This window comes from Cardiocondyla obscurior, linkage group LG20 (genome assembly GCF_019399895.1).
Source record: "Cardiocondyla obscurior isolate alpha-2009 linkage group LG20, Cobs3.1, whole genome shotgun sequence".
NCBI classification, from domain to species: domain Eukaryota; kingdom Metazoa; phylum Arthropoda; class Insecta; order Hymenoptera; family Formicidae; genus Cardiocondyla; species Cardiocondyla obscurior.
The window spans coordinates 1,096,819-1,116,846 of record NC_091883.1 but is presented as its reverse complement, the minus strand read 5'-3'; the positions used below and the strand labels follow the sequence as shown (position 1 = coordinate 1,116,846).

At 51.9% G+C, this 20,028-nt stretch overlaps 1 protein-coding gene across 1 annotated transcript; it reads right to left on the bottom strand.

Moving 5' to 3' along the window:
- Positions 1-12,599: 12,599 nt before the first annotated feature.
- Positions 12,600-13,877, bottom strand: LOC139110334 (uncharacterized). The gene is made up of 4 exons (XM_070670013.1): positions 13,515-13,877; positions 13,225-13,305; positions 13,068-13,142; positions 12,600-12,999 (listed from the first exon to the last, which is right to left on the bottom strand). The coding sequence occupies exons 2-4, from the start codon at positions 13,264-13,266 to the stop codon at positions 12,667-12,669; spliced, it is 450 nt and encodes a 149-aa protein (XP_070526114.1). The 5' UTR covers positions 13,267-13,305; positions 13,515-13,877; the 3' UTR covers positions 12,600-12,666.
- Between the last annotated feature and the right edge of the window lie 6,151 nt (positions 13,878-20,028).

Below are 20,028 nucleotides of genomic sequence, written 5' to 3'. Positions count from 1 at the left end.
GGACGGCTGGGAGCGCCCGGTCGGAGGAAGGCTCGGGAGCGCCCGAGTCTCGGAGATGTCGGTGTCGAGGATGGCCGGGAGCGCCCGGTCAAAGGTAGGCTCGGGAGCGCCCGAGTCTCGGAGATGTCGGTGTCGAGGATGGCCGGGAGCGCCCGGTCAAAGGAAGGCTCGGGAGCGCCCGAGTCTTGGAGATGTCGGTGTCGAGGATGGCCGGGAGCGCCCGGTCAGAGGAAGGCTCGGGAGCGCCCGAGTCTCGGAGATGTCGGTGTCGAGGATGGCCGGGAGCGCCCGGTCAAAGGAAGGCTCGGGAGCGCCCGAGTCTCGGAGATGTCGGCGTCGAGGACGACCGGGAGCGCCCGGTCGGAGGAAGGCTCGGGAGCGCCCGAGTCGTCAAGAGCGAAGTCGGTTTCGGAGGCCGGGTGAGCCTGGTCGAGGAAGTCTTGGGAGCGCCCAAGACCTGGAGGATCGGATGCTGGGGTGCTCCCCAGCGCGGAACAAGGTGCCTTGTCTGCGCTCGAGGCAGCTTATATACCCGTGTGCCCGGGAGTGGGGGCCCCCACTCCCGAACGGTCGGATGGCGGTGCGCGGTGTGGGCGGTTGGGCGGCCCATGTCGCCCGTTGTGAAAGTCCGCGCTACTCGCCGCGGGCGGCTGGCCGGCCCGTGCTTAATTTAATCGTGGACGGGACCGCGCGATTAATTTGGGCGAACGGTGGTGGTCGCGGCGCGGGGTCTGAAGTTACCTGTTCGTGGCCTCAGGCCACATCTCCCCCTTCTTAATCTGATGCGTCCTCCGGGAGTTTTCGAAGTAGTGATAGACGGCCGTCCGGGGCGAAACGTAGCAGCCATCTCCCAGTCGAAGTTCGGGCTCGCCATTTCCTGTTCTGGCGGATGGCGGACATCGGCACCGATGTGTACTCTTTGTCCGGTAGCTGGATGGGTACTGCGAGCGGGACGCCTGGCCTTGCTGCCCAGCCCTTCTCGCGTACATATGCCGGCGGAGTTGGTGGAGGAGCCGCTGGTGGTGCTGTGGGCTGTAGTAGCCCTATCGCGAATGGAGGCAGTGGCATGGCGAGCACTGCGGACATTCCCGTTGACGTGGGTCCGGTTGTTTTGCCGAACGTCGGCGAAACCGATGTTGCTGGCACCTCCCTCGGGTCCGCTGGTAGTACCGCCGGTGCTGGTGTTGGCGGTACGGAGGTGATGGTTGGTTCGGCCGGCCGCGTCCCGTGCTCAACGGTCCTGCTGCTGGTTCCAGGCCTCGTGGCTGGGCAAGATGGCCGCGGTTGGTCCCTGGCAGCCGTGATGTTTTCTATCCCGGCTATGTCCACGACCTCGGATCTTGGTGGTCGGATCGTTCTCATCTCTCGTATCGTTGGTCCGGCTGGTGGTGGTGGACCGCGAGATCTTATCGTCAGAACCTTCGTCGGTGCCGGTGGTACCTTCGGGAGCCGCTCCCGCTGTCGGCTCGCCATGGCCCTCGCCTCGCCACGTGGTGGCTCGGTCGCCATTTTCCTTCCTTGGCCGCTGCTTGTGTTAGATCGGCCCGGCATGGCAGCCGCCTTGGTAGCATCGGCTGGCTGCGTTCCTGGCTTTGGCGTCTTTTTACTCGATCCCGGGCCCTTTCCTGGCTGCCCGGTAGCCGGAACGTTGACAGCTGTCTTGGCGGCCGGGACCTCGGTTGGTCGGAACGGTCCTCGAGCCCTCCGGGATGTTTTTGGAAGTGCTGGTGGAGGTTCTTCCAGCCAGCGGGTGCGTCTCTGTTGGCTGCTATCTCCCTGCTGGATACTCGTTCCTACTCGCGGCACTGGGTAGCGTAGGCTCGGATCGACCGGAGGAGGCCAGGTCCCCGGCGGCGGACTGGCCGGCGGCGAGTCGCTTCCTTCGCTAAGACTGCCGAATAACTCGCGTAATTTTTCTCTCTGCGTCATTTTGTCGCTCGATTGCTCGACTGATGGCTGTTCTGGTCGTGCACGCTTTATATATCCTAACTGTGGGGGTCCCTTGGCCGTGGATTGGCCGGGTCGCGATGGTGGGGAATCCGGCTTTAGGTCCTGAATGTGAATTCGGCGCTGCCAGCGCCCTCGGCTATCCCGGAGGTCCACAATAACTGGCGAGTGGAATTTTGCCACTGTAAACGGGCCCGAATATTTTGGCGCTAATTTCGCGTTGAAGCCTTCGCACTTTCGTGACAGTGGGTGTTCTTTTTTCCACACGGCGTCGTTTATTTGGGGGCGCCAGTCTCGTCGTCGTAGATTGTAGGAGATTTCTTGGCGTTGAAATGCTCGAGCTAGATTAATGCGGACGACTTGAAAAGCGTCTTGCAGCGCGCGCTGAGTTCGGTGCGGTGTCGTTGGCGTGGCATGCCGGCGGTCGTCGGGGTGCATGAGTGCTAACTCGCGTCCATGGTTCAAGAAGGCGGGTGTAAATCCAGTCGCATCGTGCTGAGCGGTGTTAAATGCGAATTGTATGGGGCCCAACTGTTCGTCCCAGCGTCGGTGATGTCGTTGCGTGTATTGCGCAATCATCGTCTTGATGGTGCGGTTAGTCCGCTCGACCGGATTGCATTGAGGGGTGTAGATGGGCGTCGTGCGATGCTGGATGTGCCAAAACGTCAGCAGCCGTTTTAGTAAGTGAGACTTAAATTGTGTGCCGTTATCCGAAATTACCTGGTCAGGGCACCCATGCCGGTACAAGATTCTTTCTGCTATTGCGGTGGCCACTGCCCCGGCGGTCGCTTTACGTAACGGCTGAAGTTCCACCCATTTTGAGAATCGGTCCTGCATGACCAATAGCCACGTGTGGCCCCTCCGAGAGCGGAGCAAGGGTCCGATCAGATCCATGGTGACTTGTTGCCATGGTGCCGATACTGGTGCCGTGTGTAGTTTCCCGGCTGGCTTCGTAGGTGACACCTTATAGGCGAGGCAATTCTTACATTGTCTTACGAAGCGGGTGATATCGCGAAACATGCCCGGCCAGTAGAACAATCTGGCCATGCGGGCAATGGTTTTGGCGATGCCAAAATGTCCGGCGCTCACGCCCTCATGATGCCGAGCTATCGTCTGTGGTCGCTCTGGTTTGGGCACGCACTGTTTCCACTGCGTCGCTGGGTCGACCTCCTTAAAATCTAATTCGTGTAGGATGTGACGGAACAGGCGTCCTCCTTGTTCTCTGTAGTCGGGGAAGTTCGCTGGATTTTCCCGCACTCCGTTGAGGATACGTTGGTACCAGTTGTCGGAGGTTACTGCCTCGGTGCTGGCCACGATCGGCTGTCGGGAGAGTGCGTCGGCCACTTGATTGGCCGCCCCTCGTCGGTAACGTACGTTGAAGTCGAATTGCTGCAGCTCGAACAGCCATCGCCCCAGTCGTCCAGTGGGCTCCTCCAGGCGCTGCAGCCATTTCAATGCCTGGTGGTCGGTGACTACCGTGAAAGAATAACCCTCGACGTATCCACGCATTTTTCGTATACCCCAGACAACCGCCAAGCACTCCAGTTCCGTGGCGCTGTAATTTTTCTCCGCCTTGTTGAGTGTGCGGCTGGCGTACGCAACCACTCGTTCTCCTTCCGTCAAGTGCTGTGTCAATACTGCGCCGAGGCCACTGGTGCTAGCGTCCGTCTGGAGCACAAAGCGGCGAGTGAAGTCCGGGCAGGCCAGTACTGGCGCCGTTGTTAGTGCGGTTTTTAGGCCGGTGAACGCCTTCTCCTCGTCAGGGCCCCAATTCCAACGGGCATGTTTCCTGGTAAGACGTGACAGCGGGGCCGCGATGCTGGAGAAATTTTCGATGAATCGGCGGTACCATGAAGCCATGCCCAGAAACTGTCGTACTTGGCGGAGGGTTGTTGGTGGTGGCCAGTTGGTTACGGCTGACGTTTTTTCCGGGTCGGTGCGTATACCCCGGCGATCAATTATGTGTCCCAGGTACTTTAACTGTGGTCGGCAGAAATAACATTTCTCTGGATTTAGGCGTAGCTTCGCATCACGCAGGCGCTCGAAAACTGTCCTTAAATGGTCTAGATGTTCATCGAACGTACGGCTGAAAATGATAATGTCGTCGAGGTAAACCAGTGCCCACGGCTCAAATTCGGGACCGATCACCGCATCCAGGAGCCGCTGGAACGTGGCCGGCGCTGAGTGCAGTCCGAACGGAATGACTTTGAACTGCATCAGGCCTCGGCCGGGGACCGTGAATGCAGTGATCGGTCGGCTTTTTGGTTCCAGTGGCACCTGCCAATAGCCGTCCTTCAGATCCAGCGTAGTTAGGTATCGTGCTCCCCGCAACTTGTCGAGCGTGGCATTAACCTAAGGCAGCGGGTATGCGTCTTTTTCGGTCACTTCGTTGATTTTACGATAGTCGACGCAGAACCAATACCGGCCGTCCTTCTTCTTGACGAGCACAATTGGCGAACTCCATGCCCCGCGAAAGGGTTCGGCTCCATTCGGTTGACTTCCTGATTTATTACCTCCTATGGCTGGGTTGCGTAAGCGGTATCTCTGTTTAATTGGTTGATCGGTTCTACCGGTGAGTAATTTTATCGCCCGTGCACATTCGGACTTGCCTTCTCGAGAAAATGTTTGAGGCGATCCTCCTCTTCTGGTGTTTTGGCCAATTCAAACCGCATGCTTGTTTCTCCTGCCAGGTGGGATCCGCAGAGTTAAACCGATCCGTTCCCAGAGATCTATCCCTATGATCATGGGCGTGCGAGCGTGCGGCATGATTGTAAACTCGTGCTGGTACGTCCTCCCTTTATAACAGACTGGAAGTTGCAGACTACCGGCGGTCTCCGTGGTTTCTCCGTCCGCCAGTCTGACCTGCTGTCGATTCGCCCGCCGACGATGGCCCAGGTCTTCGGCCAACCTTGCTACCTCGGCATTGACGCATGACAGCTCGGATCCCGAATCGAGTAATGCTTCAATCTCGTTGTTCCCGAGCATAATCGGCAGGTGCGGCCGGGGCCGAAACCTTAACTCTGGCTGGTGCTGAGCCGGTCGGCGTGGTCGACGCCCCCGGCCCGTTGTGCGTTTCCCGTCAACGGGTGGCAATCCCTTGTTAGAACGCCGTCCTTGCCACAACGGGAGCAAAACTTAACGGCGGGGCGTCGGCATTCGGCTCTGGTGTGGCCTCGTTGCTTGCAGCGCCAACAGCACTCTTCTCGGCTATAGGCGACGGCGGCAGCCACTGCCGGTGGTCGACTGGCTTGCTGTTTCTCGGTATGTTCCCTCTCTTGGCGTTTGATATCTTCAAATTCGGCTGCCCGGTTAGTGAGGTCCTCCAAGTTGCTCACGTCTCGAATTCGGATGTATAATTTGTATTCGGGCCTCATATTTTCGTAGACTCGATCCAGGACTTCGTCGGTGGAAAGGTTTCCCGCTCGACGGGCCATGGTTAGCAGTGCGGTAGCATATTGTTTGAACGGTTCTCCCGCTCGTTGTATTCGGCCGTGTATTTCTCGCGTGAGCTGGGCCCGATATCGGTAGGGCAGGTAATAGTTCCGGAAGCTCTCCTGGAAATCGGCCCAACGTTTCCACTGTTCCTGGTTATTTCGGAACCAGAGCAAAGCATCTCCTTTTAGCATCTCGGGTAGCCTCAGCAGCAAAAGGTCCCCCGGGTAGCCGTATGCTCGCTGTAGTTTTTGGATGCGCTCGAGAAATGCAAACGGGTCTCTTCCATCGAAGTGGACGCCCCACTTTCTAATTTGATTGATGACTTTCGCGTGATCGGTCAGGCTGACAGATTCGTCCTCACAAGGGGGACTCGTTTCGGCCCGACTGATGGCGGCACCCTCCATCCGAGCTTCTGGTGCCGGGGCGTGAAATGGTAACAGTTCCTCCACGTGGCTGAATGCTGGGAGCGGTTGGTGCTGCGGTGTGCCAGCCGCGAACGCATCTAGGTGCTTGGAGGCGTGTAGCTCATCGTCTGGTACCTCCATAAGGATGGCTGACTGTGGTTTCGGTGGATCGGTTCTATTCAGGGCCATCGAGGGCTTATAGTCGGGGTTGGTTTCTACAAACCTTCGAAGTCGGTGTCGTAATTGACTGCAAGGACCGCTATTGTCAACGTGAATTCGCGCTAATTCTTCGGCTAGATCGTTTTTGGACAGTTTGTAAATCCAGCTCTTCATTCGTGTTAACTCAAGTCTCGGTCTGGTCAGGTCCCTGTTCGGGCGCTATGTAACACGGTAGTTTCCGGTCCGGAGAGTTCGTCGGAAGCCAGAATACGAGTATAAAGAAATCCGAGACTTGGGTTAATTGGAAAATAAAGAATTTATTAACGAAAGAACGAAAGAATATTTAGTTGAAATAATACACTTAAACTACGAAAAGGAAGATATATACAGAGATAAACTTAAAAATAAATTGTCAAGAAAAGCGGCTATCTGCCGTGAGCTGGATTTCCAGAGATCGTTAGTGCGGGTCGCTTCCGGTCTTATCCTAGGTAACAGGCCGCGTCGTTTATTCAAGTTTCCGCGGATTACAGAATGGGCCGCTCGGGCCGTGTCGGACGCACGAGCTTCGCGTTCGCGAGTCGGCGGCGCGGATTACAAATCAGGCCGTGAGGGCCGTGTCGGACGCACAGGTTTCGCGTTCGCGAGTCGGTGGCGCGGATTACAAATCAGGCCGTGAGGGCCGTGTCGGACGCACAGGTTTCGCGTTCGCGAGTCGGCGGCGCGGCGACTTAATTCAATCGTGCGTACGGAACGTCGGGGGCCGTATTGGCGCGACTATGCGAGAGAGAGACGGGAGCGCCCGAGTCTCGGGAGGGTCGGCGTCGAGGACGGCCGGGAGCGCCCGGTCAAAGGAAGGCTCGGGAGCGCCCGAGTCTCGGAGATGTCTTGTGGCGAGGACGGCTGGGAGCGCCCGGTCGGAGGAAGGCTCGGGAGCGCCCGAGTCTCGGAGATGTCGGTGTCGAGGATGGCCGGGAGCGCCCGGTCAAAGGTAGGCTCGGGAGCGCCCGAGTCTCGGAGATGTCGGTGTCGAGGATGGCTGGGAGCGCCCGGTCGGAGGAAGGCTCGGGAGCGCCCGAGTCTCGGAGATGTCGGTGTCGAGGATGGCCGGGAGCGCCCGGTCAAAGGTAGGCTCGGGAGCGCCCGAGTCTCGGAGATGTCGGTGTCGAGGATGGCCGGGAGCGCCCGGTCAGAGGAAGGCTCGGGAGCGCCCGAGTCTCGGAGATGTCGGTGTCGAGGATGGCCGGGAGCGCCCGGTCAAAGGAAGGCTCGGGAGCGCCCGAGTCTCGGAGATGTCGGCGTCGAGAACGACCGAGAGCGCCCGGTCGGAGGAAGGCTCGAGAGCGCCCGAGTCGTCAAGAGCGAAGTCGGTTTCGGAGGCCGGGTGAGCCCGGTCGAGGAAATCTTGGGAGCGCCCAAGACCTGGAGGATCGGATGCTGGGGTGCTCCCCAGCGCGGAACAAGGTGCCTCGTCTGCGCTCGAGGCAGCTTATATACCCGTGTGCCCGGGAGTGGGGGCCCCCACTCCCGAACGGTCGGGATGGCGGTGCGCGGTGTGGGCGGTTGGGCGGCCCATGTCGCCCGTTGTGAAAGTCCGCGCTACTCGCCGCGGGCGGCTGGCCGGCCCGTGCTTAATTTAATCGTGGACGGGACCGCGCGATTAATTTGGGCGAACGGTGGTGGTCGCGGCGCAAGGTCTGAAGTTACCTGTTCGTGGCCTCAGGCCACAAGATTTTGCTTCTGATGGACTTAGAGTTTTCGTTACATTCCAGTCTACATTTCTCGTTTGCAATTCCAAATGTGACATCTTCCTTCAGCAAAGGCTCGGCACTTCGGTGCGCCGTATTTCAATACTAAAATTGTAATTTAATTTTTGACTCAACTACAAAATTCTTTGTACAAAAGTTATTACCTTCCTCTTTTCCATAAAACGACATCGTACCGTTTGTACTGCCTCGTGATATTTCTTGAGTCCTTAATATAACGAGCAATTTTTAAACGACACTGGCAAATACAACAAGGATAACGTAGTATTCACAGCAAGCAATAACTACGACACAAGCAGCATTTACGACATATGACAAAAGCAGAATTTACGAGTAGTACAACATAAGCGATCAACACATGTCCGTATTTTTGGTTAGAAAACACGTGGCGGTGAGATCGCGCGGAAATGCATTGCTTGATACGCAATGCACGGTACACGCAATAAAAGTAAAAAATACTATTGGTCGAAACTAACTTCTCCACTATTGGTTGTGCCTCTGCATTGTGTGTTTCCCGCGCGATCTTACCTCCACGTGTTTCCTAACCAAAGATACAGACGCGTGTTGGTCGCTAATGTCGTACCACCTTTGTTTAGTTGCTTTTGTCGTTTAATTTTTATATTGAAAATTGTGCTATTTGCTTTTGTCGTTTAATTACCGATCAAAAAGTTTTGCTTTGCAATTATGATTTGTCGAGATTATTTCATTCGTTCATGCAACAGAGATTCATGCAATAAGATTCATCGAGCAATAATTTGTTATTTTTGAACAAAGTTCTGATACATATAAGTTACAAAACGGACTGAAATACACTGTGATACGTTATAGCTTTAGATACTGTTATTTTATGTACAAGCGTAGAACGTGATGTAACTCGAACACGGTTGCTTTTGTATCTTTTCGTCGCTTATGACTGTGTAGTTGTAAAACATATTTTTATCCGATTATGCCAAAGTGCGCTTTACCAAACCGTTGTAATGTAGCAGAGATTCTGATGTAACTTGTTTTATTTTTTAGTATTCGAGCATGCAGTTGTAATACTTATAGATTGCAAAATGGACTTAGATACAGTGTGATACGTTATAGCTTTAGATACTATTATTTTATTTACAAGCGTAGAACGTGATGTAACTCGAACTCTAATGTGTATCGGCTGCGTGTGAATACTTTTGTCGTAACGATTTCTTTTGTTTTTCTTATCGGTTATGAATGTGTAGTTAGTAAGTTAATTTTTTTCCCGATTATTAAAAAATATCAAAATATATGTATACAGTTATTTTTTTATATCGCAACGACTTTTAAAATTCGTTAAATCTATTTTTATACCTGTAACAAACAGTACATTATAAAATTCAACGTAATAAATTATTGTTAAATAAGATTAATTTTCTATGCTGTACACTATGCATAATACCTACTTCCTAATTACTATTTTTATTCTATCCTGCCGCTGACTGCCTCGCACAAAGTAATATCCATAAACAACGCGTCCACAAATAAATAATAATATTAAATTAATATTTTGCGGTAACCAGTCTTATATGGTAAGTGGCACTTCCATTTTCTGATTCACCCTGTATATGATATAAAAGTCGCATTTGAACGGTGGGCCACTGATCTGTGGGCTTTTGAACGGTGGGCCACTGATCTGTGGGCCATTGAACGGTGGGCCACTGATCTGTGGGCTTTTGAACGGTGGTCCACTGATCTGTGGGCTTTTGAACGGTGGGCCATTGATCTGTGGGCCATTGAACGGTGGGCCATTGATCTGTGGGCTTTTGAACGGTGGGCATTTATCCGTGGGCAAACGAACAAAAATTCACTTTCTGTGGGCGTTTGATCTGTGGGCATTTGAACGGTGGGCAACTGATCTGTGGTCATTTGAACGGTTGGCAACTTTTCGTGTCCAATCGCACTGTGTCCATTTGATACGTGGCCAATCGCTACGTGGGCAATAGAACCGTGTCCAATTGATCTGTGTCCAATTGTGCTGTGTCCAATCGCACTGTGTCCTATTGATACGTGGCCAATCGCTACGTGGGCAATAGAACTGTGGGCAACTGCACCGTTACCGCAAACATATAGGCCTGCAACTTTAAATTTCGATAAAACTGAACAGGAAGACACAATGGATTGGCTTTATTTGGAGCCACTTACGGATAAAAATTATAATTATATGGAAGGAAAAAATAAAGAAAAGATTAACTCAAATGCAAAGATTAAAGCACTAAGAAACGAGAATTTCAAATTGCGACAAAAATAAAAGATTTGGAGTTTCAAATGCAAAGAATGGCACTAAAGTGTAATTGTAAACAATTAAATAAAAAAATCACAAAAAATCGACATCAAAAACAAGCAACAACAAAAAAGAAAATATTAAAAAATCTAATAAATGAACAAGAATTACATCCTGTAGCAAAAACTATGATACATTTGCAGTTACATACACAACGTACACGATATAGTGAGGAAGATAAGATGCTTGCAAAACAATTATATTACTATTCAGCATCAGCGTTTTGCCGATTAAAGAAAGCAGGTTGTAATTTTCCTGGACAAAGAACAATTAGAAGATGGATAGAAGAATACAATATAAAACCAGGATTTTGCGACATTATATTTCAAAAATTAAAAGAAAAATTTGCACAAATTCCTGAAGATGAAAGAATATGCGCTTTAAAATGGGACGAAATGTCAATTAAAAGCTATGAAGAATATTTTTTAAAACTGGATGAAGTAGAAGGTTTCGTTGATTTAGGCCCTTTAGGCAAACAAACAGAAAGATCTAAATGCGTTTTTGTCTTCTGTCTTGATAGCTTAAATGCACGTCATCCATGGAGACAGCCATTAGCGTATTTTCTTCCAGGCAAATGTATGAAATCACATGAGATAGTTTATTTGGTTCAGATGTGCATAGATAAATTGAGTGAAACGGGTGCTAATGTAAAACTTACAACATGTGATCAAGGAACAAGTAATCAAGCTGCTTATACTCAATTAGGCATTGATGTTCAAAAGCCCTATTTTATACATAATAATAAAAAATATTATGGTTTATACGATTTTCCACATTTAGTTAAAAGATTAGCGAGTTTTCTTAGGACGCATAACAATATATATTACAACGAAAAAATAATAGCGTCATATTCTAATTTTATAGAAACTTGGAAAATTGACAATGCAACAACAGAAGGCTCAAATTTATTATCTCATATTACACAAGCACATATTTATCCCAATTGCTTTGAAGCAATGAACGTAAAGAGAGTATTTCAATTATTTAGTAATAAATTTGCAGCTGCAATAAAAACAGCTGGTAACGTAAAAGAATTAAATTCTAATACATGGAGAGAAACAGCTAATTTTGCAGAGCGTATAAATAATGTAATTGATGCTTGTAACTCATATAGTCTTAATATTACATTTGGCGAAAAACGGCCATTATCAAAGAAAAATTCTGATATTGAAGATCTATTGTTAAACTTCGTACAGTGGTCTTCAGGATGGTCCAAATTACTGAACAAAATAAATCAAATTCCTTGTTTTAAAGGTTTTATTATTACAATACAAGCAATTCTTTCTTTGTATAAAGAACTTACAAGTAAAAATAAAAAATTTGAACTTGCAACAGGTTTATGCAATCAGAATTCAGTTGAACATTTATTTTCAAAACTTTGACAACGCGGAGAATTTAATCCTAATCCAACTGCAAGAATGGTCCGACTGTCAATTAGACATATATTATCCACTGGTTACATTCTAACAGGCGATGAAGGTAACGTGCAATGTCCAGAAAGTGAAGCTCTCATCAATAAACCTAATACAATTATTAAGACAGTTGAAAATTGTATGAATGAAAGTAATATTGCTGCTGTAGATGATACTGACGACGATGCTACTGTATTAATAACAGATTTACTTGATAATCATGCAGACATTCTCCACGAATATGATGTGGACAATATAAGTAATTATAATGAAAACGCAATAGCATATTTTGCAGGGTATGTGGCACGGCAATGTTTTAAAAAAATTGAGTGTACATGTTTTTTATTTAGCGAAATGCATGAAGTAAGAGTCGAAATGTATAAATATCGTAAAAAAAAAATTAATATATAAAATAAATCATTCGCGTTTGCGCATTAAGAACAATGGTAATACTTTACCTTTCTTTTTCACACTGAACTTGGTCACAGACTTTTAACACGGAAATTATAGGCTATTCCTCCTCCAGTAATATATGCTTTAAGGTAAAATGCTAGCTTTTCTTAGAATTAGGCCCGATCTATATTAACATAGTAAGCTCTAAAGCTCTAAGAGTTAAAAATTACTCGAGTCGAAAAAGCCAGGAAAATTTTAACGCTGTTTTTATTGGCGGACTTTTTACTCGCAGAGTATTGTTTCTTTCTCTCACCTTTTTTCGCCCCTCCTTCTCTCACAGGTTAAAAGAAGCGTAACATTACACAAAGATGTACCCCCCTCGATATTTTTCTTTTATTTCCAAATACTTTTTATTTTACTGCTTTAGCTTTTTATGTTAAATCTTTTCTTCTCTTTTATTTTCAATTTTTTATTGTATTACTTATTTTTGTCACTTTTTACTTTTTTTACTTTTTACATTTTACATTTTACTTTTTATTTTTATTTTTTGCTTTTTAATTTTTATTTTTTGCTTTTTACTTTATACTTATTACTTTTTACTTTTTTACTTTTACTATTTACTTTAATTTTTCTTTTATTTTGAATTTTTCTTATAAACGGTAGAGTTTTAAGTTAGAAAAAGAAAATGTGCGTAAAGGGTGAAAGAAATAAGAAATATAAATGTTAAAAACTTAAATTAGGAAATTTATTTACACATTTTACAAAAATAATATTTTTATTTTTTCTCTCATACTCTTGCATACACGCTTTCACACACTCACACATACACACAATTACTTTAATATTTTTACATTTAATTAATTTACGTTGTTCTCCTCTTCGCCCTCATTATCATCGTCTTCTTCTTCTTCTTCTTCCTGCGCGAAATTTGGTATAATTTTCCCGACCGCAGCCTTAAAATTGTCTTCAGAGGCGTCCCACATTGGCTCGAGTCCGTGGGCTTTTCTAATTTCCTCCTGAGAGAGAGACGGGAGGTTGAAAAGCAATCGGAGATCGAACGTGTCAAATACGTTCATCTCCCACAATTCGCCTGTATTCCTCCGCAAGATTTTTCTCTCGTACCGCATGTGATCCATGCGGTATCCGTTAATTATTTTTCCTCGGAAGATAGCCTCACGAATGTCGAAAGACTGAAAAAGATAAATATTTAATTACAAATTTTGTTTGAGAGAGTGAATATTACACATATACTACCTACCTGCGGTGGGATGACGACCCGCACCTCGCGCTGAAGCTGCACTTCCTCCATCTCTATTCCGCCGACCACGATTTTCTGTAATAAAATAAAACGTTTTATTTTTATCTACGCTTAAAGAAAATAATTAAGAGTTTATAATCGTGTAAAATATACTTACTCCTCTGACCGGATGCGTGATGTTTATTACCACGTTTTCCATTTTTGCTTTCTCCAGCTTTATTTCATCGACCACGATTTTCTGTAACAAAATAAAACGTTGAAACACGGTAATTTCCGGTTCGGAGAGCTCGTCGGAAGCCAAAGCACGAGTATAAAGAAAACCAAGACTTGGGTTAATCGGAAAAAATAAAGAATTTAGTTGAAATGATACACTTAATCTACGAAAAGAAAGATATATATATATATACAGAAATGAACTTAAGAATAAATTGTCACGAAAACGGCTACCTGCCGTGAGCTGGATTCCCAGAGATTGTTAGGGCGGGTCGCTTCCGGTCTTATCCTAGGTAACAGACCGCGTCGGTTATACAGGACTCCGAGGGTTACAGGACGGGCCGCTCGGGCCGTGTCGGACGCACAGGCTTCGCGTTCGCGAGTCGGCGGCGCGGATTACAAACCAGGCCGTGAGGGCCGTGTCGGACGCACAGGTTTCGCGTTCGCGGGTCGGCGGCGCGGATTACAAACCAGGCCGTGAGGGCCGTGTCGGACGCACAGGTTTCGCGTTCGCGAGTCGGCGGCGCGGATTACAAACCAGGCCGTGAAGGCCGTGTCGGACGCACAGGTTTCGCGTTCGCGGGTCGGCGGCGCGGATTACAAACCAGGCCGTGAGGGCCGTGTCGGACGCACAGGTTTCGCGTTCGCGAGTCGGCGGCGCCGCGACTTGAATCGTTCGTGCGTCGGCACGCCAAGGCCGTGTTGGCGCAAAGAAACGAGAGAGAGAGTCGGGAGCGCCCGAGTCTTGGATAGGTCGGCGACGAGGATGGCCGGGAGCGCCCGGTCGAAGGAAGGCTCGGGAGCGCCCGAGTCTCGGAGATGTCGATGTCGAGGACGGCCGGGAGCGCCCGGTCGAAGGAAGGCTCGGGAGCGCCCGAGTCTCGGAGATGTCGGTGTCGAGGACGGCCGGGAGCGCCCGGTCAAAGGAAGGCTCGGGAGCGCCCGAGTCTCGGAGATGTCGGTGTCGAGGATGGCCGGGAGCGCCCGGTCAAAGGAAGGCTCGGGAGCGCCCGAGTCTCGGAGATGTCGGTGTCGAGGATGGCCGGGAGCGCCCGGTCAAAGGAAGGCTCGGGAGCGCCCGAGTCTCGGAGATGTCGGTGTCGAGGATGGCCGGGAGCGCCCGGTCAAAGGAAGGCTCGGGAGCGCCCGAGTCGTCAAAAGCGAAGTCGGTTTCGGAAGCCGGGTGAGCCCGGTCGAGGAAGTCTTGGGAGCGCCCAAGACCTGGAGGATCGGTTGCTGGGGTGCTCCCCAGCGCGGAACAAGGTGCCTCGTCTGCGCTCGAGGCAGCTTATATACCCGTGTGCCCGGGAGTGGGGGCCCCCACTCCCGAACGGTCGGGTGGCGGTGCGCGGTGTGGGCGGTTGGGCGGCCCATGTCGTTCGTTGCGAAGGGTCCGCGCTACTCGCCGCGGGCGGCTGGTCGGCCCGTGCTTAATGTTAATCGTGGACGGGACCGCGCGACTAATTTGGGCGAACGGTGGTGGTCGCGGCGCGGAGTCTGAAGTTATTCGTGGCCTCAGGCCACATCACCCCTCTTTACTCAGAGGCCTCCCCTGGATCTTTCGGCACATCGTGAGTCTGCCATCGGGGGCGAAGCGCAGTAGCCACCTGCCGGTTGCGGTCCGGGCCCGCCACTTCCGGTTGTGGCGGATAGCGGACATTGGCACTGACGTAATTTCGCCGTTTGGGAGTTGGACTGGCACAGCGAGCGGGATGTTTGGCTTCGATGTCCATCCTTTTTCGCGGACGTAGGCGGGTGGTGCTGGCGATGTAACCACCATTAGCGTTGGCGATGGAACTGCCAGAGGTGTCGGTGGTGGAGCCGCAGGCGTCGTCGTCGGTGGGGCCACAGGTGGCGTTGATGGTGGAGCTACTGGTGGTGTCGTGGTCTGCCTTAGTTCTAATGCAAATGGCGGCAGAGGCAGAACCGTGGGTGTACTGGTGGTAGTTGACATCCTGGCTGCTGCCGCGAGGCTCACCGTTTCTTCCCGAGCCCTGGTTGTTGCCGGTTCGGTCGTTGCGGCTACGGTGGCTGGCCTAATGCGCGGCGCCTTCAGCCTGGTCGTTCTGCCGTGCGCTAGCGGTCCTCCTGGCATGGCAGTCAGCCCCGTCTGGCCTCGGTCCGGAATGCTGACCTCGATTCCGGCGATGTTTCTTGGCTCACGTCGGGCCGGCTGGAGAATTTCCATGGCCCGAATCGTTGGTCCCTGGCGTGGTGGCGGGTTTTGCCTGTGCCTCGCAGATGGTTCAGCCGGATCTTTACGCGCCGCCGATGGTCCTGGCGGCTGCGCTTGTGGCCGGCTCGTACCCGGATCTTTCGTTTCGCCTTGGTGGGCCTCGGGCGCCGTTGTCTTGCCTGGGCCGCCGTCGGTTCTGCGGCATCCCGAGGTGCTCGTTCTGGCGGGCTGCGCCTTCCCGGCTGATCCCTGCGGGCCTGTTGCCGTCGTCTGCCCTGGTCCTTTTTTTGAGCGGGCGACGGTGGTCTTGGTCGCCCCGGCGGCTGAATCTGGCAGAGCCCGCGGACGTCCTTGGCCTCTTCGGGGCGCCTTCGGAAGAGCGGGTGGTGGCTCTTCCAGCCAACGGGTGTGACCTCGTTGACTGCCGTCTCCTCGCTGGACGCTCGTCCCCACACGTGGCACCGGATAGCGGCGGCTCGGGTCGATCGGCGGAGGCCAGGCCCCTGGCGGCGGGCTGGCTGGCGGCGACTCGCTCCTTCGCTCAGGCTTCCAAAAGCTCGTACATCTTCTCTCGATTAGCCATTGCTGCTTTCGGTCGACTGACTGATGATGGCCGTGGCCGTGAGCGCTTTATATACCCTAGCTGTGGGGCCGTCTCAGTCGGGGATTGGTCGGTTTCTACGGGTGGGGAGTCCGGCTTGAGGTCTTGAATGTGGATGCGCCGCTGCCAGCGCCCTCGGGCGTCGCGGAGATCCACTATCACTGGCGAATGGAATTTGGCCACTGTAAACGGGCCTGAATATTTTGGCGCCAGTTTTGCATTAAAGCCGTTGGTCTTCCGTGACAGCGGGTGCTCTTTTTTCCATACGGTATCGTTGATTCTAGGTCGCCAGTCTCGTCGTCGTAGATTATAGGCGGTTTCTTGGCGTTGAAATGCTCGAGCTAAGTTAATCCGGACCACTTGAAAGGCCTCGTGCAGCGCGCGCTGAGTTCGGTGCGGCGTTGTCGGTGTGGCGTGCCGGCGGTCGTCGGGATGTGTAAACGCCAATTCGCGCCCGTGGTTTAGGAAGGCGGGCGTATATCCGGTTGCATCGTGTTGAGCGGTGTTAAACGCGAATTGTATGGGACCTAACTGTTCGTCCCAGCGCCGGTGATGTCGTTGCGTGTATTGTGCGATCATCGTCTTGATGGTACGGTTAGTTCGCTCGACCGGGTTGCATTGAGGGGTGTAGATAGGCGTCGTACGATGCTGGATGTGCCAGGATGCCAGTAGTCGTTTTAGCAAGCGGGACTTAAACTGCGTGCCGTTGTCTGAGATAATTTGGTTGGGGCACCCATGCCGGTACAGGATTCTTTCTGCTATGGCGGTGACCACCGCCCCCGCAGTTGCCTTGCGTAATGCCTGGAGTTCTACCCATTTTGAGAACCGGTCCTGCATAACTAACAGCCACGTGTGGCCCTTCCGCGAGCGTGGCAAGGGTCCGACCAAGTCCATGGTTACTTGCTGCCATGGCGCCGCTACTGGTGCTGTGTGTAACTTTCCGGCTGGCTTCGTAGGTGATACCTTGTAGGCGAGGCAGCTCTTACATTGTCTTACGAAGCGGGTGATATCGCGAAACATGCCTGGCCAGTAGAATAATCTGGCCATACGGGCAATGGTTTTGGCGGTGCCAAAATGTCCTGCGTTAACGTCCTCATGATGTCGAGCTATCGTCTGCTGCCGCTCCGGCCTGGGTACGCATTGTTTCCACTGTGTCGATGGTTCGACTTCTTTGAAATCTAATTCATGTAAGATGTGACGGAACAGGCGCCCCTTTTGTTCTCGGTAGTCGGGGAAGTTTGCTGGGTTTTCCCGAATTCCGGTGAGGATGCGTTGGTACCAGTTATCGGAGGTTACTGCCTCGGTACTGGCCACGATCGGTTGTCGGGAGAGTGCGTCGGCTACTTGATTTGCCGCCCCTCGTCGATAACGTACGTCGAAATCGAATTGCTGCAGCTCGAACAGCCATCGCCCCAGTCGTCCAGTGGGCTCCTCCAGGCGCTGCAGCCATTTCAATGCCTGGTGGTCGGTGACTACCGTGAAAGAATAACCCTCGACGTATCCACGCATTTTTCGTATACCCCAGACAACCGCCAAGCACTCCAGTTCCGTGGCGCTGTAATTTTTCTCCGCCTTGTTGAGTGTGCGACTGGCGTACGCAACCACCCGTTCTCCCTCCGTCAAGTGCTGTGTCAATACTGCGCCGAGGCCACTGGTGCTAGCGTCCGTCTGGAGCACAAAGCGGCGAGTGAAGTCCGGGCAGGCCAGTACTGGCGCCGTTGTTAGTGCGGTTTTCAGGCCGGAGAACGCCTTCTCCTCGTCGGGGCCCCAATTCCAGCGGGCATGTTTCCTGGTAAGACGTGACAGCGGGGCCGCGATGCTGGAGAAATTTTCGATGAATCGGCGGTACCATGAAGCCATGCCCAAAAACTGTCGCACTTGGCGGAGGGTTGTTGGTGGTGGCCAGTTGGTTACGGCTGACGTTTTTTCCGGGTCGGTGCGTATACCCCGGCGATCGATTATGTGTCCCAGGTACTTTAACTGTGGTCGGCAGAAATAACATTTCTCTGGATTTAGGCGTAGCTTCGCATCACGCAGGCGCTCGAAAACTGTCCTTAAGTGGTCTAGATGTTCATCGAACGTACGGCTGAGGATGATGATGTCGTCGAGGTAAACCAGTGCCCACGGCTCAAATTCGGGGCCGATCACTGCGTCCAGGAGCCGCTGGAACGTGGCCGGCGCTGAGTGCAGTCCGAACGGCATGACTTTGAACTGCATCAGGCCTCGGCCGGGGACCGTGAACGCAGTGATTGGTCGGCTTTCCGGCTCCAGTGGCACCTGCCAATAGCCGTCCTTCAGGTCCAGTGTAGTCAGGTATCGCGCTCCTCGCAACTTGTCGAGCGTGGCATTAACCTGAGGCAGCGGGTATGCGTCCTTTTCGGTTACTTCGTTGACCTTACGATAGTCGATGCAGAACCGATACCGGCCGTCTTTCTTCTTAACGAGCACAATTGGCAAACTCCATGCCCCGCGGGAGGGTTCGATAATTCCCTCTTGCTCCATTCGGTTGACTTCCTGATTTATTACCTCCTGCATGGCTGGGTTGCGTGGGCGGTATCGCTGTTTAATCGGTTGATCGGTTTTCAGGCGTAACCGGTGAGTAATTTTGTCGGTAGGCCCGCGCACATCTCGGAACTTTCCAAGCTCTACCTCGAGAAAATGTTTGAGGCGATCCTCCTCTTCTGGTGTTTGCGTGGCCAACCCGGCCTTGTTCAAAACGCATGCTCGTTTCAGCCGAGTGCTGCCAGGTGGGATCCGCAGGGTTAAACCGATCCGTTCCCAGAGATCTATCCCTATGATCATGGGCGTGCGAGCGTGCGGCATGATTGTAAACTCGTGCTGGTACGTCCTCCCTTTATAACAGACTGGAAGTTGCAGACTACCGGCGGTCTCCGTGGTTTCTCCGTCCGCCAGTCTGACCTGCTGTTGATTCGCCCACCGACGATGGCCCAGGTCTTCGGCCAACCTTGCTACCTCGGCATTGACGCATGACAGCTCGGATCCCGAGTCGAGTAATGCCTCAATCTCGTTGTTCCCGAGCGTAATCGGCAGGTGCGGCCGGGGCCGAAACCTTAATTCTGGCTGGTGCTGGGCCGGTCGGCGTGGTCGACGCCCCCGGCCCGTTGTGCGTTTCCCGTCAACGGGTGGCAATTCCTTGTTAGAACGCCGTCCTTGCCACAACGGGAGCAAAACTTTACGGCGGGGCGTCGGCATTCAGCTCTGGTGTGGCCTCGCTGTTTGCAGCGCCAACAGCACTCTTCTCGGCTATAGGCGACGGCGGCGGCTACTGCCGGTGGTCGACTGGCTTGCTGTTTCTCGGTATGTTCCTTTTCCTGGCGTTTGATATCTTCAAATTCGGCTGCCCGGTTAGTGAGGTCCTCCAAGTTGTTCACGTCTTGAATTCGGATGTATAATTTGTATTCGGGCCTCATATTCTCGTAGACGCGGTCTAGTACTTCGTCGGTGGACAGGTTCCCCGCTCGACGGACCATGGTTAGCAGTGCGGTAGCATATTGCTTAAACGGTTCCTCCGCTCGTTGTATTCGGCCGTGTATTTCTCGCGTAAGTTGGGCGCGATATCGGTAGGGCAGATAATAGTTCCGAAAGCTCTCCTGGAAATCGGTCCAACGTTTCCACTGGTCCTGGTTATTTCGGAACCAGAGCAAAGCATCTTTTTTTAACATCTCGGGTAGCCCTAGCAGCAAGAGGTCCCCCGGGTAGCCGTATGCTCGCTGTAATTCCTGGATGCGCTCGAGAAAGGCGAACGGGTCTCTTCCGTCGAAGTGGACGCCCCATTTTCTAATTTGATTGATAACTTTCGCGTGATCGGTCAGGCTGACAGATTCGTCCTCACGAGGGGAACTTGTTTCGGCCCGACTGATGGCGGCACCTTCCATCCGAGCCTCTGGTGCCGGGGCGTGAAGTGGTAACAGTTCTTCCACGTGGCTGAATGCTGGAAGTGGTTGGTGCTG